Source organism: Cetorhinus maximus, chromosome 17, assembly GCF_964194155.1.
Source record: "Cetorhinus maximus chromosome 17, sCetMax3.hap1.1, whole genome shotgun sequence".
NCBI lineage: Eukaryota > Metazoa > Chordata > Chondrichthyes > Lamniformes > Cetorhinidae > Cetorhinus > Cetorhinus maximus.
In genome coordinates, this window is record NC_135895.1 from 42,683,327 (window position 1) to 42,708,507 (window position 25,181).

General features: G+C 40.8%; 1 protein-coding gene across 4 annotated transcripts in view; it reads left to right on the forward strand.

Annotated features, from left to right (window-relative positions):
* Positions 1 to 24,981, forward strand: part of LOC144692348 (fizzy-related protein homolog) — a 61,991-nt gene extending 37,010 nt beyond the window's left edge. For all 4 annotated transcript variants that reach the window (XM_078561083.1, XM_078561087.1, XM_078561085.1 and 1 more), the window contains 9 exons: positions 65 to 147; positions 720 to 903; positions 6,020 to 6,085; positions 9,068 to 9,170; positions 12,407 to 12,591; positions 12,968 to 13,201; positions 17,460 to 17,564; positions 20,748 to 20,840; positions 24,333 to 24,981. In XM_078561083.1, coding sequence (XP_078417209.1) covers positions 65 to 147; positions 720 to 903; positions 6,020 to 6,085; positions 9,068 to 9,170; positions 12,407 to 12,591; positions 12,968 to 13,201; positions 17,460 to 17,564; positions 20,748 to 20,840; positions 24,333 to 24,374 — 1,095 coding nt within the window. In that variant the 3' untranslated portion in view covers positions 24,375 to 24,981. The remainder of the gene's footprint in view (positions 1 to 64; positions 148 to 719; positions 904 to 6,019; positions 6,086 to 9,067; positions 9,171 to 12,406; positions 12,592 to 12,967; positions 13,202 to 17,459; positions 17,565 to 20,747; positions 20,841 to 24,332) is intronic.
* The last annotated feature ends 200 nt before the right edge of the window (positions 24,982 to 25,181 follow it).

The window sequence follows — 25,181 nt, forward strand, 5'->3', positions numbered from 1 at the left end:
GTTGATTATGACAGAATGCAGCTTTAACACATTTTTTTTAGCTTGTGTGCTGTCTTGTTTACAGTATGCCTTGAGCACAAAGAGGTCAACTACTGAAAGTGGGAATGAGATTTCTCCATATTCATTGTCCCCCGTCAGCAATAAAAGGTAATTAGTCTCGCTAGGTTAAATGCCATTATTGATGATGTATTATTATTATGCATAATTTTGGTGCTCAAATGGAATTTGCACTTGCACTCATATAACACCAAGTTTTCCTTTTAAAATATTTATTAAAGGTAGAATAAGATATAGGGCTATAAATTTTAGATAGCTCAAACAATGAGGCAGCATTAGTCTTCTGGGCTATTAATGTCCATAATTCTACAATGTTTCTAAGAAATTCAAGCAGATACGAGTGGCTGGAGCCCAGAAGTGGAAGGAGAAGGACTGGGGTTGCTGACCAGAAGCAGGATCAAAGAGCCAGGTTTTGAGGAGCCATTTGAAAGTAATAAGTTGGACTTCTCCTTGGGTTTGCTACTAAGGCAACAAACTTTCCAACACGTTACAAAATGTGTTGAGGCTGAGGTGCCTATTTAAAATTGCATGTTACGTTTCTGAATTAACAGACAGGTCTAAATTAGGCAGAACTTCCTTATTTGTCACACCCAGATTGTGTAGAGTTAACACTGTAACCTCTTCAACTAACTATTAATCCAACTTTCTTCCCATTTGAACAGTCAGAAGTTGTTACGGTCGCCACGGAAACCAACAAGAAAGATTTCAAAGATTCCGTTTAAAGTCCTGGATGCTCCAGAATTGCAGGATGATTTTTACCTCAATCTAGTGGATTGGTCAGCAGCAAATGTTCTAAGCGTTGGTCTTGGTGCTTGTGTTTACTTGTGGAGTGCATGTACCAGTCAGGTAAGGTACTGCCGATTAGCATGATAACCCCAACAAAAATCGCTACATTTTCTGTCACGCATTTAACATGCTAACTTATTTTCTTTTTCATTTTGTTATGCTATTCAATGTATTTAGAATCCAATCACTGAGTAAAGCTAGACCTGTCACACAGGGTGTTAACAAAGTTTTTATTTACTTGAGGGTGGAAGATTTTTTTTTAAATTTGCTTTGGTTGTTATAAATTTGATGCTTTTCTATGCTGTATTATGAGTGTTAGGTTTGCACTTAAGATTTTGTGGTGAGGCAGGATGTTAGGCATCAGCTCCAATGCATTTGGTTTATATAACTAGAGAATCTACTACTTGTTGTTTGTCAGAACCCCAACTACGACTTCATAATATAAATCAACATGAATTTTTATTTCTTTAACACTCCACCATGTATATATTACGCTCTTGCTGAGAATTTCAGCTGGACTCACTCCCACACTTGCTGCGGAAGTTTCATTGATTCACCTGCCAGAAGATGTAGAATTGCATTGGCTATCCAGCCAAGTACAGACGGCTTTGATTTTATTTTACAAGGGTAAAGGGATGCAATATCTATTTTAAAATCTGTTAACCTCTCCTTCATTGCTAAGTGAATAACTGATGCAATACTGAGCTATGTAGATGAAAAAGTTCCAAGGTTCAGTCTCCTGTCTCTGCTGCATTCGTGATTCTTAGTTGGGACAGCGGTGGGATGGGCATGAGTCGGGGAAAGCTAGCCAGAGCTGTCACACTGATATAGCAGGGATTAAGGGTATTTGTCAACATTGGGTGAGGACAGGATTTGGCCTAGCCGATATGAGCTTGCCGGCTCTCATGGGTTAAATTCACATGTGAGGAATGGCAGGTATTGGGAGATATATAGGAATAGTCAAAACCTGTACTGGTGTTTTATAAGTTTGAAGCGAATTTTGCCTCCTTCAGGAAAAAAAAAAGTCCCAGTCTTTTGATGGGCCTGAGTTGTTCGAATGTCGGCATTATACCAAGCAGTAGGAATGTTCCAGTTTCTGCTTGGTTTCACCATGTATTGAGGTTCCAAACTTAGCTGGACAGTTTGAGAGAAGCAATACAGAAAATGATGCTGTCTCTGTTTTTGGAGTTTGGCATTTGGGATTATTAGCACATGTTCCAGAACCAGGACCGGATAAGATACATCCAAGGGTAGTGAGGCAAGTGGAAGTGGAAATTGCAGAGGCACTAGTGATAATCTTCCAGTCTTCCTTAGACTTGGGAGGTGCCGGAGGACTGGAGAATTGCAAATGTTGTACCGTTGTTCAAAAAGGGATGCAAGGATAAAACTGGCAACTACAGACCAGTCAATCTGACCTCAGTGGTAGGGAAACTTCTGGAAACTACAGTACAGGATAAAATCAATAATCACTTAGACAAGTGCAGGATAATTAAGGAAAGCCAGCATGGGTGCATCAGGGGTTCATCATGTTTAACTAACTTGCTGGATTTTTTGAGGAGGTAACAGAGAAGGTTGATAAGGGAAAGCTGTTGATGTGGTGTGAATGGATTTTCAAAAGGCAATTGATACAGTGCCACACAACAGACTTGTGAGCAAAATTCTAGCTCATGGAACAAAAGGGAAAGTAGGCACTTGGATAAGAACTTGGCTGAGTGACAGGAAACAAGAGTAGTGATAAATGGCTGTTTTTCAGGTTGGAGGAAGGTTTGTAGTGGAGTTCCTCAGGGGTCAGTGTTGGGAGCCTTGCTCTTCCTGATATATATTAATGACCTAGACTGTGGTGTGCAGGGCATGATTTCAAAATTTGCATATGATATGAAGATTGGAAATGTCAACTGTGATGGGGATAGACTTGAACTTCAAAAGGTCATAGACATGTTGGTGAATTGGGCAGACAATTGGCAGGTGGAGTTCAATGCAGAGAAGTGTGAGGTGATTTGTTTTGGCAAGAAGGATATGATGAGACAGTATAAAATAAAGGGAGAGCCTCTAAAGGAATTGCAGGAACAGGGGGACCTCTGTGTATATGTACATAGGTCATTGAAGATAGCAGGGCATGCGGAGCGAGCAATTAATAAAGCATATAGTTTCTTAGGTTTTATTAATAGGGGCATTGACTACAAGAGTAAGGAGGTCATGTTGAACTTGTATAAGACACCAGTTAGGCCTCATCTGCAGTACTGTGTCCAGTTCTGAGTGCCATACTTGAGGAAGGATGTGAAGGCATTGGAGAGAGTACAGAGGAGATTCACAAGAATGATTCCTGGGATGAGGATGGATTGGAGAGGTTGGGACTGTTTTCTTTGGAGAAAAGAAGGCTGAGAGGAGAAGAGAAAAAGATTAGCGAAGACAAACGTAGGTCCCTTACAGTCAGAAATGGGGAAAATTATAATGGGGAACAAAGAAATGGCAGAAGAATTGAACACACATTTTGGTTCTGCCTTCACAAAAGAGGACACACACAATTTCTCAGAAATGTTAGAAAACCAAGGGTCTAGTGAGAGGGAGGAATTGAAGAAAATCAGTATTAGTAAAAAAAAATGGTGATAGAGAAATTAATGGGGTTAAAGACTAAAAAAAATCCCTAGGGCCTGATAATTTAAATCCCAGAGTACTAAAGGAAGTGGCCCTGGAAATATTGAATGCATTGATGGTCATCTTCCAAAATTCTATAGACTCTGGAGCAGTTCCTACAGATTGGAGAGTGGCAAATGTAACCCCACTCTTTAAAAAAGGAGGGAGAGAAAAAACAGAGAATTACAGACCAGTTAGCATCAGTAATGAGGAAAATGCTAGAGTCTGTTATAAAAGGCGTGGTAACAGAACACTTGAAAAGCATTAATGGAATTAGACAAAGTCAGCATGGATTTATGAAAGGGAAATCATGCTCAACTAATCTGCTGGATTTTTTGAGGATGTAACAAGTAGAATAGATAAGGGAGAACCAGTGAATGTGGTGTATTTGGATTTCAAGAAGGCTTTTGATAAGGTCCCACATAAGAGGCTAGTGGGCAAAATTAAAGCACATGAGATTGGGGGTAATATACTGGCATGGATTGAGAATCGTTTGACAGACCGGAAACAGAGAGTGGGAATAAAAGGGTCTTTTTCTGGGTTGAAGGCAATGACTAGTGATGTACCGCAGGGATCAGTGCTTGGACCCCAGCTATTGACGATATATATAAATGACTTGCATGAGGAGACCAAATGCAATATTTTGTGTCGTTGCTGACGACACAAAACTGGGCGGATTTGTGAGTTGTGTGGAGGATGCAAGGAGGCTTCAGGGCGATTTAGACAAGTTGTGTGTGTGTGTGTGTGTGTGTGTGTGTGTGGGTAAACACATGGCAGATGCAGTATAACATGGATAAATGTGAAGTTATACGCTTCAGTGTGAAAAACAGAAAGGCAGGGTATTATTTAAATAGCGATATATTGGGAAATGCAGATGTACAAAGGGATCTGGGTGTCCTTGTACACCAGTCAATGAAAGTAAACAGGCAGGAGCAGTAAGTAATTAGGAAGGCAAATGGTATGTTGGCCTTCATTGCGAGAGGATTTGAGTTCAGAAGTAGGGATGTCTTATTGCAGTTAGACAGGGCCTTGGTGAGACCACACCTGGAGTGTTGCATGTAGTTTTGGTCTCCCTACCTAAGAAAGGATATACTTGCCATAAAGGGAGTGCAGCGATGGTTCACTAGGCTGATACCAGGGATGGCAGGACTGTCATATGAGGAGAGATTTGTTCAACTGGGTTTGTATTCACTAGAGTTTAGAAGAATGAGAGGGGATCTGATTGAAACATATAAAACTCTAACAGGGCTAGACAGACTGGATGCAGGGAGGATGCTTCCCCTGATTGGGGAGTCTACAGCCAGGGGCCAGAGTGTCAGGATACCAGGCAGGCCATTTAGGACTGAGATGAGGAAACATTTCTTCACTCAGGAGGTCATCAACCTATGGAATTCTCTACCACAGAAGGCTGTGGAGGCCAGGTCACTGAGTATATGCAAGAAAGAAATTGATAAATTTTTGGATATTAGGGGCATCAAGGGGTATGGAGAGAAAGCAGGAATCCTCTTGAGATAGAGGATTAGCCACGATCATATTGAATGGCGGAGCAAGCTTGAAGGGCCGAATGGCCTACTCCTGCTCCTAGTTTCTATGTCAATTCAAAAATTGGCAGAAGGAGTAAATGTCATGAGGAAAAAATTTTTCACCCAGAGAGTGGTTGGAGTCTGGACCAAACGTCCTGAAGGGTGGTGGAGGCAGGTTCAATCGAGGTATTCAAAAGGGAATTGGATTGTTACTTGAAAAGAGCGAATGTGCAAGGTTACGGGGATAAGGCAGGGGAGTGGAACTAGGTGGAATGCTCTTTCAGGGAGCCAGTGCAGACTTGATGGGCTCCTTCTGCACTGTAATGATACTATGATGTTACAGCAAGAGCATGGGAAAGTTGGAATGAGCATAAGGCATTCAACAGTCTAGTCTTTTGCTCAGAAATGATCCAACTTCATAAGTCCAGAAGCAACACAAATTTAGCATTGCTTATGTTTTTTTAATCTAGGTTTATTTTTAATGCCTTTCTTTGGATTGATGTCTGTGTTCCATGATTTAATTTTCCAGGCAACTGCTGCTTCAATCTCTGAAACCATTTCCAAAGTTTGAACTATGGGACTAGATCCTAGAGTTGTCCTATTTCATTATCAATCTTTTTTGATTATTTCTGAATAATAAAATACCATGTTGCTGGTAAAACAATGAATTGCAGTTATGATAGTGACCTGATAGCAGCCTTGTGAACGAACCTTGCATTCGGACTGAATACATCCTTCACTACAGCGGATTAGGCGGGCTGCCATCTAACAAAGGAGCCTGGTCATTGGGGACAAATACAAATACAATACAAAGATACTTGAACGAGGGGGATCCCAAATATTCCACATGCCTGAGAAGCTAGTGTCCCTTCATTTGCCGCTGTATCTTGATATGTGTTGCTTTATACCATGTGCATTGAAATTGGGGGAGGGAAAATGTGGATTTGTTCATAGACTGAGCCTATTCTTTTCATAAAATGGAAGCAAATTTTGCAGTGTTTTGTGATTTTGTTTCCTAGGTAACGAGGCTGTGTGACCTCTCCATAGATGGTGACTCTGTTACGTCTGTTTGTTGGAATGAAAGGGTGAGTGTACTCTGATGCCATGGTCATTTTCTGATGAATTTAATTCCTACTTCTCTCACTAATCAAAAATTCAGCGAAATTGGTGAGATTTGATTGTGCAACAACAACACAGACAACATCAACATTTATTTTCTTTATTCTTTCTTGGGATGTGGGCATCACTGGCAAGGCATTTATTGCCCATCCCTAATTGCCATTGAACTTGAGTGTCTTGCTGGGCCATTTCAGAGGGCCGTTAAGAGTCAACCACATTGCTGTGGTTCTGGGGTTGCACGTAGGCCAGACCGGGTAAGGATGGTAGATTTCCTTCCCTAAAGAGCATTAGTTGATGGTTTTGTGGTCACCATTACTTGAGACGCTTGACATTCCAGACTTTTCATTAATTGAGTTTAAACTCCACCAGCTGTCCTGATGGGATTTGAACCCATGTCCCCATTAGCCTGGACCTCTGGATTACTACTCCAGTGACATTGCCACTATGCCACCATCTCCCCCATAAAGACTCCTTTAAATTAATAAAATATCCCAAGGCACTTCGCATTATAAAATATATGACACCAAGACACATAAGGAGATATTAGATCAGGTGATGAAAAGCTAGGTCAAAGAAGTAGATTTTAAGGACTGTGTTAAAGGAGAAATGCGAGGTAGTGAAGTGGAGAGGTTTAGGGAGGGAATCCCAGAGCTTGGGGCCTAGACAACTGAAGATGCGGCCACTAGTTCTGGAGTGGTGAAAGTCAAGGATGTACAAGAGGCCAGAATTAAAGGAGCGAAGATATCCCGGAGGTTTGTGAGGCTGCAGGAGATTACAGAAATAGGGAGTGGTGAGGCCATGGGGGGATTTGAACACAAAGATGGAATATTTAAAAATCAAGATGTTCCTTGACTGGGAGTCGATATAGGTCAGCGAGCACAGGAGGTGATAGGTGAACGGGAATTAGTGCGAGTTAAGACAGAGGTGCTAGAGTTTTGGATGCCCTGAAGTTTGCAGGGGCGGTGGGGTGGAGTAGAATTTGGGTGACCAGCCAGGAGTGTGTTGGAATAGTCATGTCTAGAGGTAACAAAGGCATGAATGAGAGTTTCAGCAGCAGATGAGCTGAGACAGGGCCAAAGCTAGGCAATGTTACAAAGCTGGTTACATAGGTGATCTTATTGATGATGCAGGTATGAGGTCAGAAACTCATCTCCGAGTCAAATTTGACACTAGTTTGCGGTCAGACTGGTTTGATCTCACTCAGACTGTTGCCAGTGAGAGGGATAGAGTCGGTAGCTCAGGAACTGAGTTTGGAACGGGGGACTGAAAATAATGGTTTCAGTCTTCCCGATACTTAATTAGAGTTATGTCAAATTCGTTCAAATATTACTCTCAAATATTTATTAATCACTTTTTTTTCTCAAAGGCTGTTACTAATGTTATTTATTTCCTTTTGAATATTGTTAAATTCAGTATTTTGCACATTAGCTTGAATGAATGGACTGTAACATGGGGAATCTACAGTCTGTGCCAAGTGCTAGTTGTTAACTAAATCATTTTAACTGCTGACTCTGGGTAAACTGATTAGATGAACAGAAAATGGTTTGAGATTTTCAGTTTAAATGGTCTGACATTCATTTGCATGAAGCCTACTATGCAGGAATTGAGTTTAAAAAACCCTCCACAAATTCTAGGAACTTGAAATCTTAAAGAGAAAATAATGGGCACAATTTTCTGCCTGCCAGGCGGGCGGGGAGAAGATCCCCGCCGGAGAAGCAGCCCTACTGCCATTTTACGTGGGTGGGCCAATTAAGGCCCGCCCAGCGTGACGTCTGCCGAGAAGCGCTATGTGCTTCCTGTGCGGGCGGAGGAGGATTCCCCAACTGTCAGAGTGCGCTCTTCCGCACATGCGCACGAAAGAGCGCACATCCCCTTGAGGCTAAGTGCTGCTTCAGGGAGATCGCTGCCCAGTTTCAAAAACGTTAAAAATAGAAAAAAAAATCCTTAACATGTCCCCCTCACATGAGATGGGACCTGTTCATTAATTACACTAAAACTTTATTAAACTTTTTAAATCCCTACATGAAACCTCATCCCGCCGGTGGATGAGGTTTCATGTTTTTTCTATTTGCCGCCGGGGCTCCTGTCCTGCCCGCCAACCTTAAGGTTCGACAGGCAGGTCCTTTAATTGTTTCAATGATCCTGTCAATGGCCTCAATTGGCCATTGACAGGTCAGCGGGCCCACAGCTGATTTTGCTGCACCCCCACCTTCCTGAAAATTTAAATGGGGCGGGATGATGTCGGGGGTTCCGCCTGATGTCATTTTACACGTCATCGATGGCAAAATTCAGCCCAATGGAAAAGTACAACATCAGCATAAGAAAGCAATAGACGGTTAATGTTTTCATGGAACAGTTCACTATCAGTACCTGCCTACCTACAGTTAGATAACTTAAGTAAAAGGGTGATGAGGAATACCATGGCTATGACTTCCAAGTAATATAGGCTATCTACAGGTCATGGATGAGCCAGAGCTCTGCACAATGAAGGAATACTCAATATAGGAACCTAGGGTAAGAAGTAGGCGGTACAGCCTGTCGAGCCTGCTCTGCCATTCAATACAATCATGGCTGATCATCCACTTCGATGCCTTTTTCCCCCACACTATCCCCATATCCCAGATACATGCTTCCTTGTTTTCTCCCTCCCCCTGAGTTCCTGATCTTCTGTGGGGAGACACTGTTTGGAAGCTAGGATAGAGGGAAATTCGGAAACAAGTTTTATCCCTGCCTATTGCTTTGAGCATCTTACGTGGGCAAATGCACTATAGGTGAAGTATGTGAGCAGGACATCAATCTACATGCCTCTGTGAAGTGCCTTGGGATGTTTTATCATGTTAGAGGCACTATATAAATACAATATATAAATATGTTGTTGTTCCACCTGCAAGTGATTCCATGATCACAGCCTCAATAACTTAGTGTAAACATTCTTTTCATATACTCAGGGAAATTTTGTAGCAGTGGGTACCCACAAGGGATACGTGCAGATCTGGGATGCGGCAGCTGGGAAGAAGCTGATCTCTCTCGATGGACATTCCGCAAGAGTTGGTAAGTAGTTTAAAAAAAAATCCAACATTGATTTTGAGAATCTGACTTCGGTTGGCGTTGACGGAGGAGATTTTTGAAAAAGTGCAGGCGAACAGATCTATTCTTTTTAAAGTAAGATCAGAACAATAAGAAAAATATTATAAACTGCTGGTTTATTCCTAACATTAAGTGAAAATCACTCAAGTTTCATAACGGTTTTGAAGGTTTGTGACGTAAACATATCTCGATTGGATTTTGAGATGTTTGTGTGTATAGTCTGGTTCATCAGATTTACTAGATGTTAACTTTGGAGCTCAGCCATTTGAAGGGATGTCGGGAAGCTACTGTTCATGAAGGGTAGTGGAAATCAGGAACCCTTTCCTCCGAAAGCTCTCGAGGATGGGCCAATTGAAAATTTCAAAACTGAAATGGATAAATTTTTGTTAGATAAGAATATTAAGGGTTACAGAACCTAAGTGGGTAAGATAGTGTTAAGATACAGATCAACCATGGTTTAGTTGAAGAGCAAAATTAATTCTGCTACCACTGTTTCTAAACAACTAATATAGGTGTAAAACTCAGTGTAGGCAACAGTGCACAGTGGAATGGTTAGTATCTTGTGTATTATAAAACCTTGGAAGAAAGATGAACAGCCAATATGTGGGGAGGCAATGGCATAGTGGTATTGTCACTGAACTAGTAATTCGGAGACCCAGGGTACAAAGAACAAAGAAAAGTACAGCACAGGAACAGGCCCTTCAGCCCTCCAAGCCTGCGCCAATCATATTGCCCGTCAACTAAAACATTTTGCACTTCCGGGGTCCGTATCCCTCTATTCCCATCCTATTCATGTATTTGTCAAGCTGCCTCTTAAACATCACTATCGTACCTGCTTCCACCACCTCCTCTGGCAGCAAATTCCAGACACTCACTACCCTCTGCGTAAAAAAACTTGCCCCGCACATCTCCTCTATAGTTTTCTCCTCTCACCTTAAATCTATGTCCCCTAGTAATTGACTCTTCCACCCTGGGAAAAAGCTTCTGACTATCTATTCTGTCCATGCCACTCATAATTTTGTAAACTTCTATCAAGTCGCCTCTCAATCTGTCGCTGTAGTGAGAACAATCCGAGTTTCTCCAACCTCTCCTCATAGCTAATAACCTCTAGACCAGGCAGCATCCTGGTAAACCTCCTCTGCACCCTCTCCAACGCCTCCATATCCTTCTGGTAATGTGGCGACCAGAATTGCACACAATATTCCAAGTGTGGCCTAACCAAGGTTCTATACAGCTGCAGCATGACTTCCCAGCTTTTATACTCAATACCCCTGCCAATGAAGGCAAGCATGCCATATGCCTTCCTGACTACCTTATCCACCTGCGTTGCCACTTTCAGTGACCTGTGGACCTGTACACCCAGATCCCTCTGCCCGTCAATGCACTTAAGTGTTCTGCCATTTACTGTATAATTCCTGCCTGTATTAGACCTTCCAAAATGCATTACCTCGCATTTGTCCGGATTAAACTCCATCTGCCATTTCTCCGCCCAAGTCTCCAACCGATCTATATCCCATTGTATCCTTTGACAATCCTCTTCACTATCTGCAACTCCTCCAACCTTAGTGTCATCTGCAAACTTACTAATTAGCCCAGTTACATTTTCCTCCAAATCATTTATGTATACTACAAACAGCAAAGGTCCCATCACTGATCCCTGCGGAACTCCACTAGTCACAGGTCTCCATTCAGAAAAGCACCCTTCTACTGCTACCCTCTGTCTTCTATGACCAAGCCAATTCTGTATTCATCTTGCCAGCTCACCTCTGATCCCGTGCGACTTTACCTTCTGTACCAGTCTGCCATGAGGGACCTTGTCAAAGGCCTTACTGAAATCCATGTATATAACATCCACTGCCCTTCCATCGTCGATCATCTTTGTCACTTCCTCGAAAAATTTGATCAAGTTAGTGAGACACGACCTCCCCTTCACAAAACCATGCTGCCTCTCACTAATACGCCCATTTGCTTCCAAATGGTAGTAAATCCTGTCACGAGGAATCTTCTCCAATAATTTCCCTACCACTGACGTAAGGCTCACCGGCCTGTAATTTCCTGGATTATCCCTGCTACCCTTCTTAAATGCTCTGGAGACCCAGGAATTTGAATTCAATAAAAATCTGGAATTAAAATTCTAATGATGACTATGAAATCATTGTCGATTGTTGTTAAAAACCCATCTGGTTCACTCCTTACCTGGTCTGGCCTACATGTGACTCCAGACCCACAGCAATGTGGTTGACCCTTAAATGCCCTCTGAACAAGGGCAATTAGGAATGGGCAATAAATGCCGGCCTTGCCAGCGATGCCCACATCTCATGAATTATTTTTTTTAAATGTAGCAGCACGTTTGTGCACCATTTTCTAAATGATGAATTAATAAAGGATGGCCCTACTGACTCCATTGAATGTATAGCGGAGTTCCTTATTTGCAGTCTCAGAATTATAGGAATATTTAGGTGGCTCTGAAAAGTGATTTCACAAATAATATGCAAAATCAACTTACCCCCAACTTGCTTCATGCTAGGGACATCCTGTGCCAAGGATACCCTAACAATGGAGGGTCTAGGACCAAACTGCTCTGAAATGAACTGTTTGCAGCTTTGGATGCATCAAACTTCTTTCATTTTGGCATAAGTGATTGGCCTAGGACAAAAGCCAATGGTGGGGCAGCCAAATGAAGCAAAATATTTTCCAGTCCTACATATTCAGGATCTTGCAGTAGAATCCTACAAGATTTAGACCTTCCAGTAGAACAGGACTATTTGCTCAGGTGGACTTTGATTATTGATGCACCCTTTGTGTCCTACTGAAACTATTTTCAACAGCACAGGGTTAATATCAATGATGAAGGTAGAAATCGTGTTTCCACAATGTTATCAGCAATTAATGTAAATGTAATATAAACAGGAATTTTAAAAAAATGTTAGCTGTGTTACCCAGGTGTACTGTTGTGTTGACATATTTAACCATTATTAAACCTGCCTGCCACAAACTTTAGACATTCAGATGTTAGTTTATTTAAACTAGTTGATAGTGGATTAATTACAAGGTGGTGACTTTGAGTAAATAAGGCCATTGTTGCTTAAATATTTCACAACTGTTATGAAAGAACAATGTGAAGGGACTAAAGCAGTTACTAATATAAAAACTAAGCTTTTTCTAAAAAAAATGTAGTTTGACTCTTGCTTGGTGTACAGGTGCTTTGGCCTGGAATGCTGATCAGCTGTCGTCAGGAAGTCGGGACCGTCTCATTCTACAGAGGGATGTGCGAACACCCCCACTTCAGATGGAGCGGAGATTGCAGGGCCACAGGCAGGAAGTCTGTGGTTTAAAGTGGTCTCCTGATCACCAGCACCTAGCTTCTGGGGGCAACGATAACAAGGTACCTTACATTTGTTCCGGCGGTGTCCAAAATGTGTAGTCCAAGCCCATTCATTTATTTACTGGCCATGACACAAGTGCAGCAAGAATTTGCATGCTCATACTCCCAGGAATTAAAAAAAAAAGCATTGCAAATACTGGAAATCTGAAATAGCCTAGAAATATATGCCTACATTCCTGCCATTATCACGCTTGATGTAGCTGCTTAGACACGAGTAAAAGTTGGGGGAGGTGGAATTTTTTCAGGTTTTTAAATTCACTTTGGAACTAGGTCAAACTATTTTTATGGTGATTTAAAGGAGCCTTTGTGATGTCACAGTCATTGCTGAATATTTATTTTCCATTCATTTCACAGCTGGATTGTATTTTTCTTTCAGCTATTTGTATGGAACAATTCCAGTTTGAGCCCAGTCCAGCAATACACAGAACATTTAGCAGCGGTGAAGGCCATTGCCTGGTCCCCTCATCAGCACGGACTTCTGGCATCCGGAGGAGGCACTGCCGATCGCTGCATTCGTTTCTGGAACACACTGACCTGCCAGCCCCTGCAGTGCGTCGACACAGGCTCCCAAGTCTGCAATCTTGCCTGGTCTAAGCATGCAAATGAACTGGTGAGCCTTTAACATAACACCGTGTGAAAAGGGGAATCTTCTTTTTGCTGAATGTTAATAATCAAGAAATGAATGTACATGTTTGCCCATTCCCAGTTCGAAATAGGCTGGATAAAGGAAAATGATTACCCAAGGACTAGCTGTCTTTTGCAAAGTTCACTAACCACAGGTTAACTGTTATCTGAAAAGACTTCTGAATCTTTTAAATAGAGATTTGGTTACACAGCTGGGAGTTTTGAGGCACATTTATGTTAACTTATTTTTAATACTTGTCTAATGAGGGCAGCTTCTGTGTGCCCTTTACACTGGTAGCAGCACAATGGAGATCTGATTAGATCTGATGATTATGAACTTTAACCAAGCACCCAACTATTATTGGCAGAGTTTAGAACATGTAACAGCTTGTCTTTGGATAAAAACATAGAAACATAGAAAATAGGAGCAGGAGTAGATCATTCGGCCCTTTGAGCCTGCCCTGCCATTCAATATGATCATGGCTGATCCTCCGTCTCAATGCCGTACTCCTGCACTCTCCCCATATCCCTCGACGCCTTTAGAATCCAGAAATCTTTTTCTTCCTTAAGTATATTCAGTGACTTGCCCTCCACAGCCTTCTGTGGTAGAGAACTCCATCGGTACACCACCCTCTGAGTGAAGATGTTTCTCCTCATCTTAGCCCTAAATGGCCTACCCCATATCCTAAGATTGTGACCCCTTGTTCTAGACCGCCCCCAGCCTGAGGAAATATCATCCCTGCATCCAGTCTGTTCATCCCTGTCAGAATTTTGTGTTTCAATCAGCTCTCATTCTTCTAAACTCCAGTGAATACAGGCCACTCTCTCTTCATATGACAATTCTGCCATCCCAGGAATTAGTCTGGTGAACTTTTGCTATACTTTTCTCTATTGCAAGTATATCTTTTCTTAGGTAAGGAAACCAAAACTGTACACAATACTCCAGGTGTGGTCTCACCAAGGCCCTGTACAGCTGCAGTAAGACATCCTTGCTCTTATACTCCAGTCCTCTCGCAATGGAGGCCAACATACCATTTGCCACCTTAACTGCTTGCTGCACCTGCATGCTTGCTTTCAGTGATTGATGTTCAAGGACACCCAGGTCCCTTTGTACATCAACATTTCCCAATCTATCACCATTTAAATAATACTCTGCCATTCTGTTTTTCCTACCAAAGTGGATAACTTCACACTTATCTATGTTACACTGCATCTGCCATGTATTTGCCCACTCACTCAATCTGTCTAAATCACCTTGAAGCCTATTAACACCCTCCTCGTCACTCACATTCCTACCAAGTTTCATGGCATCAGCAAACTTGGAAATATTACAAAACAAAAACAAAAATACCTGGAAAAACTCAGCAGGTCTGGCAGCATCTGTGGAGGGGAGCACAGTTAACGTTTCGCGTCCGCCTGACTCTTCAACTGAACTAAGGAAAAATAGAAAAGGGGTGAAATATAAGCTGGTTTGGTGGGGGGGTGGGACAAGAGCAGCTGGATAGAGGGCCAGTGATAGATGGAGATAACCAAAAGATGTCACAGACAAAAGGACAAAGAGTTGTTGAAGGTGGTGATATTATCTAAAGGAATGTGCTAATTAAGGCTAGAAAGCAGGACGAGCAAGGTACAGATAGCCCTAGTGGGGGTGGGGTGAAGGAATCGAAAATGGTAGAGATAAAACAATAGATGGAAATACATTTAAAAATAATGGAAATAGGTGGGAAAAGAAAAATCTATATAAATTATTGGAAAAAACAAAAAGGAGGGGGAAAATCGGAAAGGGGGTGGGGATGGAGGAGAGAGTACCCCCTTTCTGATTTTCCCCCTCCTTTTTGTTTTTTCCAATAATTTATACAGATTTTTCTTTTCCCACCTATTTCTATTATTTTTAAATGTAGTTCCATCCATTGTTTTATCTCTACCTTTTAGCCTTTTTCGATTCCTTCACCCCACCCCACCCCCACTAGGGCTATCTGTACCTTGCTCGTCCTGCTTTCTACCCTTAATTAGCACATTCCTTTAGATAATATCACCACCTTCAACACCTCTTTGTCCTTCTGTCTGTGACATCTTTTGGTTATCTCCACCTATCACTGGCCCTCTATCCAGCTCTTCTTGTGTCTCCCCCCCCCCCCCCCCCCCACCCCCGCTTAAACCAGCTTATATTTCACCCCTTTTCTATTTTTCCTTAGTTCTGTTGAAGAGTCATACGGACTCGGAACGTTAACTGTGCTCCTCTCCACAGATGCTGCCAGACCTGCTGAGTTTTTCCGGGTATTTTTGTTTTTGTTTTGGATTTCCAGCATCCGCAGTTTTTTGCTTTTATCTTGGAAATATTACATTTGGTTCCCTCATCCAAATCATTGACACTTATAATAGGGAATTTAGAATTTATAATAGAGAACAAGGAAATGGCAGAGCAATTAAATAACTACTCTAGTTCTGTCCTCACGGAGGAAGACACAAATAACTTCCCAGAAATGCTATCAGTATCTCAGAATTGGATTTTTAAAAAATTATTTTTCTCCTTTTACCCTCCCTTCCTCCCTATTTAAACAAAAAGTATGAAACGGGACAATGGCTAAGGTTCCACTGTTTGAAACAAAGTGAATCTATGTGGCAAAAGCAGCACTGCAGAACCATGCAGTTTGTAATGCATAGGACTGGCTCCCCACATTTATATGGTTGACCTAGCAGCAGGTTCACAGAAACATCTATTTGAGGGTGTTTACACAGGGAGAGCAATACACCTTCTGACAGGTACATTATTGAATAAGCACTTTCAGGCTGCCTGCTAATTGGTTGATCTGATGTTACATTCACAGTTCATTGAGTTACTATATTTCCTAGCTGGAAGTGTGGACATTTTCTTGCTGCTGATCCTTTCTGGCCCAATTTATATATGGTCTGATTTTTTGGGATTAGACTTGATCATTAAATTCTACAGCTGAATTCAAAACTTGGGATTAAACCCAGCAAAATGAAAAATGTTAAGATACTGTTGGACTGGTATGGTGCATACACAAACTTGCTCTGCTTGACATTAGAAGCTCTCCATCTACTTGAAATGGGGTGCATCTTCGGTCATTTATGTAGCATATATACAGATGAGCAAAGTTTTCTGAGGGACTAGACACCGAAAATGAAGATAATGAGGTGCATTAACTTCAGCTTTTTTTGTATTTTATTTTTCCAATGACACCTGGCCAGCCTCCCAAACTCCAACTATGCCACCTGCATTGTGTCTTGCACTATTATGTTCGTGCTTGTCCATCATGATAGCCCCTGCATCTCCATTTTGTATGTCTCCCAGTCCCTGATTTCATTGAATTCAAAATTCCCATCTTTGTTTATGAACCCCTCCATGGCTTCACCCCACACTACCTCTGCACTCTTCTACCCTTGTCACAGTTCATGCCCTTTAGCCCTCCAAGTCTACTCTGTATATCTCCTCTTGTTCCCACTCCACTGTTGGTCCCAAAGCCTTATAAAATTCAACTGTACTCAATAAAACTCCCTCTCCAGACTCCTACAACTTGTTTCTCTTCTTTCTTTTGAAAGCCTCCTCCAAGCTGTATTTTCACCCATTCTTTTGGTCATTTCTACCGCTTCCGCTCTCAAGCACATTGGAACATTTACTGGATTAATGATTTTGTAAATGAATGTTACTGCTGGACTTGCGAAGACTGTTGTGTTTGTCACAAAGTATTTTATTCCTTGCAAAATCATTTTGCTGATTACTGACTTGTATTCTGCTTGATGAAAAAATCTGGTGTGTGTGTACGTGGCATTAAAGGAAATATACTAGAACTGAAGTTTCCACTTTGCAACAGTGTTATTGGTTAGGGAAGTTTATGATTCATGGTGATATTCATAGCAGGGAAACGATGTTGATCTAGGATAGAATATTGGAACTGAAGTGCATGACTTTGCTGCGGGAGCCTGTGCCTGAAATATGTTAAATGACAACACTGTGGGCGGGGTCTCCTGGCTCCGCTGAAAGTCAATGGGCTTTTGGCTGGGCTCGTGCATCCCCCCACCGGCAGGTCCCAGAAAATCCCAGCCATTGTGTTATTTACCAATAAAAACCTCAAGGTATTGAGCCAAGTTCCAGCTGAGTTTGTTGGGCTTGAACCCGTTGAGTTTCATGTGACAAAGCAAGTCCAATTCTGAATGAAGCCTAATACAACTTCATTAAAGTTTATATTTTGTTGTGACTTTTTTTTTGCTTTGTTTTACAGGTTAGCACACACGGTTATTCCCAGAATCAGATTTTAGTGTGGAAATACCCATCCTTAACACAGGTTGCCAAATTGACGGGGCATTCGTATAGAGTGCTCTACCTGGTAAGAAATTTGATTTTGTGGTTGGTTGTAAGGTTGGCACTGGAATGCATACCTTTCTTCAATATGTCAGGACATGGTAGCATTGTGACAGTATTACAGGACTAGTAAGCAAGAAGCCTGGACTAATGCTCTGGAGACATAAATTCAAATCCCACGAGGGCAGCTAGAGGGACTTAAATTCAATAAATCTGGAAAAAAAAATGGTACCAGATTATCATTTTAAAAGGAAAAAAAACAATCTGGTTCACTAATCCCCTTTTTAGGAGAGGGGAAATCTGTCCTTCTTACCTGGTCTGGCCTACATCTGACCCAAGATATGATTGACTCTTACCTGCCCTCTGAAATGGCTGAGCATGCCATTCAATTGTAGGTGGCTCACCACCACCTGCTGAAGGGCAATTAGGGATAAGCAGTAATTACTGGCCTTGCCAGCAATATTTACATCCCAAGAATGAATTAAAAACATAATTCTTTAGTCATTATTTGTTACTTTGCAAAAAAGTAATATTTTAAATTCAGTGTTTATATTTATTAAGAATGACAATTCAGAAAATTTCAGGAAAATGCAGTATTTTGTGATTGAATGCTGTAACTTCCTATTTTTATCCTATTGAGGAACATCAAAGAATGATAATGCCTGGATCTGCATTATTTGCCTGAGGTTATAGTGGTTATTTGCAATTGAAAAACCTTAAAAGGCATCTTTGGGTATTGTCTTCGAAATTTTACAGATTATGGTTGAATAATGTTTATTCAACAGTAAAATTTATTCAGCAGTAAAAGGGGAGGAACGTTAAATAGTAATTTTGTTGTTCTTTCTGCCTGTCATTCCTCTATTCTCAAAAGTTTGTGTGTGCATCTGTATTCTATATCTACAAAGATCAACTGGTCTCGATTCTCAGTTTATGAACCCAAATGTCTTCAGATTTTGACTGGAAACCTTTTGCACATTTGTGCATGTACCTGTTCATGTTGGCATGTCAGGTGGAAACTGGAACATCTTTTGCGGGCAAAAAAAAATTCAACTTGATTTACTTATGGTTTTACTGAAATGTTATTTGCACACTAGTAAAATGTGCAATAATAGACAGTAAAGTTGCAACTAGGGGTGGATAATAAATGCTGGCCCAGCCAGCGAAGCCCACATCCCATGAATGATTTTTTTAAAAAGTACATCTATTTTCCGTGGCCCTTTGAAAATGTACTAATGCAAGTAGAAAAGTAAATACAATAGGCTATGATTAGGAAGGCCTGGAAAAACTCAGCAAGTCTGGCAGCATCGGCGGAGAAGAAATCAGTCAACGTTTCGAGCCCTCATGGCTCTTCGGCAGAACTGAAGCATAGTTTCAACAAGGGAGAAATATATTTCTCCCTTGTTGAAACTATGCTTCAGTTCTGCCGAAGAGCCATGAGGGCTCGAAACGTTGACTGATTTCTTCTCCGCCGATGCTGCCAGACTTGCTGAGTTTTTCCAGGTAATTCTGTTTTTATTTTGTTTTGGATTTCCAGCATCCGCAGTAGCTTTTAGCTTTTTGTTTTTATGATTAGGAAGGATTTAACTTCACATTGGACTTTTCAGAGTCACATTTTCACACATTTGTGTTTTATCTTTGTATTTTTACTGAAGCTGGTCTCTCTCCAAAACTCATTTTGGAAATTCTAAGCTGTGTTACATGCTGAGTTTCAGGGCAGAGCCCTTAATGTGGCTTTCTGCATATCAGCCAGCAGGGGGCTCTCACAATCAATGAGCAATAGGACTCTGGAGCAGACAATGAGACTGTAACTGATTTGGACATAAACTGTGTTAATACTTATGTTAATTTATTTTATTTTTTAAGTTTGCCATCCATACTGCCTCAAACTGCAAACAGGTGTTCATTTTTCTTTTGAAATGAAAATAAAAATACATTCTCTTTGATGGCAAATTGAAAAAAATGAGATAACCTGATGTCAGTTAATCTACCTTTATAACTATCCTAGACAAATCAGTTTTATTTCTAAGTATAGGGTAAATAAATGTTGCTTGAATTGGAAAAGCACTGGAAGCCGTGTAACCCAGGGTTCAGTGCTGGGTCCACTTTTGTTCTCCATTAGAACTTATGGGTGATTAAAAGTCTATTCATGATTAATCTCGCAATGAAAAACTTTAATTTTCATTATTTCTTGGTTTTTATTGCATATCTAATTGATACAATTACTACATTTGTCTCCATACAAGTTTTGTTTTATTACAGATGCCATCATTATCATCTAGAAAGAGTTGATTTTAGTGCTTTTCATATCCACCAGACGTCACAAAGCGCTTTACAGCCAATGTAGTACTTTTGAAATGTGACGTTGGAAACACGCAGTTAATTTGCTCACAGCAAACTCCCACAAACAGCAATGTGATGATGACCAAATAATTTGCTTTTGATTAAGGGATAAATATTGGCCAGGACACTGGGGTAACCCCACTGCTGAGAGACCCGAGGTTCAGCCATCATTCCCTGAACAGGCAGTGGAAAAGGATAAAGCCATTCTTTGGTTTTAAAATAAGGACATATACAAGAATAAAGTCGGGATGAGAAGTTTGTACTAAACTATTTCCACGGGATCAGAGGAGGCCAAGAGGAGAATAAAGAGGCTTTTAAATTTTTTTAAGATTCTAATAGAATTAATATTTGAGGAGTCAAATGTTTGATGGGTCACCACTTTAAAATTATCAAGACGATAGGAAGAAATTCTTTCTGCAGAGATCTTAGAGAGAATGAAATATTTAATCAGAGCTGTGGGGAAGAACATGTGAGCAGGCATTGTTTTACTTTGCTCTGGAAAAGAGCTGGTCAAATGAGCCCCAAACATACTGTAAACTAAAATTACCACTCGATTTTTGATTTTAATAAGCATCAAGTAGATTGAGATCCAATACACAATGGCCCTGAAATTCTGAAGGGGATCTATTGGTCTTCTGTCCTTTTACTTTTGGGGTTCAGATGGTCTCCTGACAGAGTTATAGTGGTGAACTGTGAGAACCCGAAGGGAATTTCAGCCCCCATATGTTTTGAAATAGTCACTAGTTTCTCTCCTGATATCTGTTAGCAATGGTAATACTGCATTGAGCTCAAGATGTGTATACGTCTCTTCCACACACAATCCTGTCCTTTAATAGGTTGAGATTTTTTTTTATTTCATTCTCTTTAGGCCATATCACCTGATGGAGAGGCAATTGTCACAGGAGCAGGAGATGAAACTTTGCGATTTTGGAATGTTTTCAGTAAAACCCGCTCCACTAAGGTACTAAGTTCTTTAACGCTATTTGCTAACAGAGTTGTTTTGTAAACATTATGGTCAATTACATAAGAACTAGGAGCAGGAGTAGGCAATTCAGCCCCTTGAGCCTACCCCACCATTCATTATGATCATGGCTGATCTCATTTCGGCCTCAACTCCAATTTCCCGCCCTCTCCCCATAACACTTCAACCCATTACTAATTAAAAATCTGTCTATCTCCTCCTTAAATTTATTCAGCGTCCTGGCATCCACTGCACTCTGAGGTAGTGAATTCCACAGATTCACGACCCTTTGAGAAAAGTAATTCCTCCTCATCTCTGATTTAAATCTACCACCCCTTAGCCTAAAACTATGGCCTCTCGTTCTAGAATGCCCCAGAAGAGGAAACATCTGCTCCACTTTGGAAACGTCTGCTTTGTCTATCCCCTTTAGCATCTTATATACCTCAATTAGATCTCCTCCCATCCTTCTATACTCTAACGAGTATAGGCCTAAACTGCTCAATCTCTCCTCATAAGACAAGCCCCGCATCTCTGGAATCAATTTAATGAACCGCCTCCAATCCAGCTACATCCTTCCTCAAGTAAGGGGGCCAAAACTGTGCACAGTACTCCAGGTGCAGTCTCACCAATGCCTTGTACAGTTGCAACAACACTTCCCTATTTTTATACTCTATTCCTTTCGCAATAAATGCCAAAATTCCATTTGCCTTCCTTATTACCTGCTGTACCTGAATACTAGCTTTCATGCATGAGGACACCCAGATCCCTCTGCACTGAAGCATTCTGAAGTTTCTCTCCATTTAAATAATGAGTCGCCTTTTTATTCTTCCGACCAAAATGGATAACCTCACACTTATCCACGTTAAACTCCATCTGCCAAATTTCTTATTTCTTCTTCATTGCAACTTACTTTCCCACCTATTTTGGTGTCATCTGCAAATTTAGCTATAGTACCTTCTATCCCTGAATCCAAGTCATTAATATAGATTGTAAATAGTTGGGACCCAAGGACCGAACTCTGTGGCACCCCACTAGTTGCAGCTTGCCATCCAGAAAAAGACCCATTTATCCCGACTCTCTGCTTTCTGTTGGTTAGCCAATCCTCTATCCAAGCTAATATATTACCTCTAACTCCGTGTGATCTTATCCTATGTATTAATCTTTTGTGCGGTACCTTATCAAAGGCCTTCTGGAAGTCCAGATATACTACATCTACAGGATCCCCATTATCCACTTTGCTTGTCACATCTTCAAAGAATTCTAACAAATTAGTCAAACATGATTTTACTCTTCATAAAACCATGCTGACTCTGTTGGATTGCATTTTGACTTTCCAAATGCCCCATTACTACCTTAACAATGGATTCCAACAATTTCCCAATGACAGACATTAAACTAACTGGTCTATAGTTTCCTACTTTCTGCCTCCCCCTTTTTGAATAAGGGTGTTATATTAGCATTTTTCCAATCCACTGGAACCTTTCCAGAATCCAGGGAATTTTGGAATATTATAGCCAATGCATCCACTATCTCTGCTGCCACTTCCTTTAAGACCCTGGGATGTAGGCCATCAGGTCCTGGGGACTTGTCACCCTTTAATCCCAATAGTTTGCTCAGTACTTTTTCTCTAGTGTCATTATGAGATAGTTTTGTGTGTGCAGTATGTGTATAATTTCCTCAAAAGTAATTTTTAAATTTTTGCACATGTAACAGTAAAATCAATCTGCTGAGAGTTACAAGCATATTCATTTCTGTAGTTGGATTTGGCAGAAGTGCCACAGACAGCACTGGCAGGAGTCTCGCTAGGCTTCTGGTGATATCAAAATACAGCAGTTCAATTGGCAGAAGCAAGATTAAGCCCAGGAAACATGGGGCTAAATCTTCTGGTTTTCAGATTGTCAGAGAAATGTGTAGCAGCTTAGAGTTGGGGGAATTTGAGTGTAATGGCAATCTGACCACTATTGTCCACTGTCTGGGAGATCTGGGCCATTATGTTTTTAAAGAAAAATTCTTAATCCTCAAAAAACCCAATGTCACATTGGCAAAGTTCCATATGAGGAATGAGCTGCTCCTTATAAACCTGCCCTTTGCACTAGTGATATCCCAGCCGAACAAGAAGTAGTAGAGATAGACTTGTATTATATAATGACTTTCAAGTTCTCACTATATCCTACGTTGTTTCACAGTCAGTGAAGCAAGTATTGAAGTGTAGTCATTTATCAGGAAAACATGCCAACAAATTTGTGTACAGCAAGGTCCCACTACCAGCAATGAAATAAATGACTAGATAATCTGTGTGAATGATGTTCATTGAGTAAATTTTGCCCAGCACACCAGGAGAACTGCCTTGCTTTTTGAATAGTTCCATGGGACCTCTGACATCCACCTGAAAGGACAGTCAGAACTTTGGTTCAGCATCTCATGTGAAAGACAAAGTGACACTCATAAGAACAGAGCATTATAGTAGGCCATTCAGCCCATTGAGTTTGTTTCACCATTCAGTTAAATTGTGGCTGATCTGTGCCTCAGCTTGAAACACAGCTGTCTAGCGTCGAGATCTGGCTGGATCATGTCAAGCACTATTGAGGCTTTTCTTGTCTGAGAAAGTTGATCATTATTCCAGGACTATCCTGGAAATTAAAGATAAGCTTTGGCTTCTTTTATCCAGTAGCAACTGTCTTTTTATACCCCTGCCCCCTCTTACACCTTGCACAATTGCCTACAAGTATGAGGAACTCATGGATTGTGTCACTAAGATTGAGGCCATCAATTCAGCTGGTTCTGTCACATTTCTCCCTTCCCCATCAAACCACTCCATCCCAACTAGCCTTGAATCTGTCTGTCTCTAGCTTCTCTCCTATTTCCTGTCGTACCCTCTCCATGAAATTCAACTCCCGCTTTCTTGACTTCAGTCCCAACTTCCCTTCCTCACCATCCCCTGACCTTCCTGTCCTTACAAACTGATGGAATCCCCTCGAGGCCTGCCCGCTTCCTATCTTCATAGCTTTCTACAACCCTTTAGGAACTTTGCATTCCTCCAACTCTGGACTCTTGTGCATCCTTTAGCCCTACTGTTGGCAGCCATAAACACTAAAATCCCCTCCCTTAACCTCCACCTCACTTTTCCTCCATTAATGCTTGGTCAAAAAGGAGAGTTCTAAGTTATCCCTGCTGATTATCTTCTTTGTTCAACACCAATTTTTGTCTCCATTACACTTCCATGAAGCACCCTGGGACATTTTTTGACCTAAATGCACCATATAGATGTTCATTTTTGGTACTGCGAAGAGCAAAACAGTAAAAACAATTATGAAAAAAACAACTTTTACTGTTTGATTTCCTGAAAACTGCTTATTTGAACAACTTTACAATTAACACATTCATAAATTAACATTTCAATATGTCATAAATCTAACATGGTCATGTGTGTAATTTATATATTTGCAGGGGCCCCTGATCCCATAGTTAAATTGTTTAATTTCTCATTTTTAGGAATCCAAATCTGTCCTTAATCTTTTTACAAGGATACGGTAAAACTGTCAGGAAGAACAAGCACTCCTTAAAAACGGATTCCCTCAACACAAACAGCAGTAAAGTTCATCAGAGCTAACATAACCTCTTCACTGTTTTTGTTCAAGTGGTCAACGCACTTTCATTTGCTAAGTTTTGAGGCTGATTGGACAGGAGACTGATGGGTCATTATTAACTCGTCTCGACATCAAGGTGGATGAAAAAAATGCGAAAGGAGTGTGGAGTTAAGGGAGAAAGAGTTCACTTTATATGTATCTATTGTACAATGTGTACAGAAACTATTTATTGGACCGAGGATGACCTTTTGATGCTGTCTTAATGCTTGCATGGAAACGGGAGTGTGGGAATGGATCCAGAATCCCTTCTCATCTTTTATATGGAAAAAAACATGAAAAATATTTACATATAGTGTGTCTTGGAGATCTGAAAAGGAAGGTACATTTTTTTTTTAATTAATCACCCCCATTCTATGGAATCATTTAACAGTATCTGCTTCCAGGGCTGAAGAATTTAATTTTCTGTAATTTACATTTCATTTATGAAACTTGTTCATTTGGAGTAAAGTCATTACAAATGGGATCCATAATTAAAATTAATATTTAACATGAAAGTTTAACTTTGTTAATTCATGAAATACCCACTGATTCTTTGCTGAGTAGAATCAGTTTGTATCTGAATTTATTTGAAACTGAATCACTGTGTGGCCTCACTCATATACTCAGCAATTCACCACTCTGCCTGCACAAACCAAGCATCACTCTGATTGTCCTGTGTTACTGGAGAAGTTCATTAAAATCCTCATCATATGGG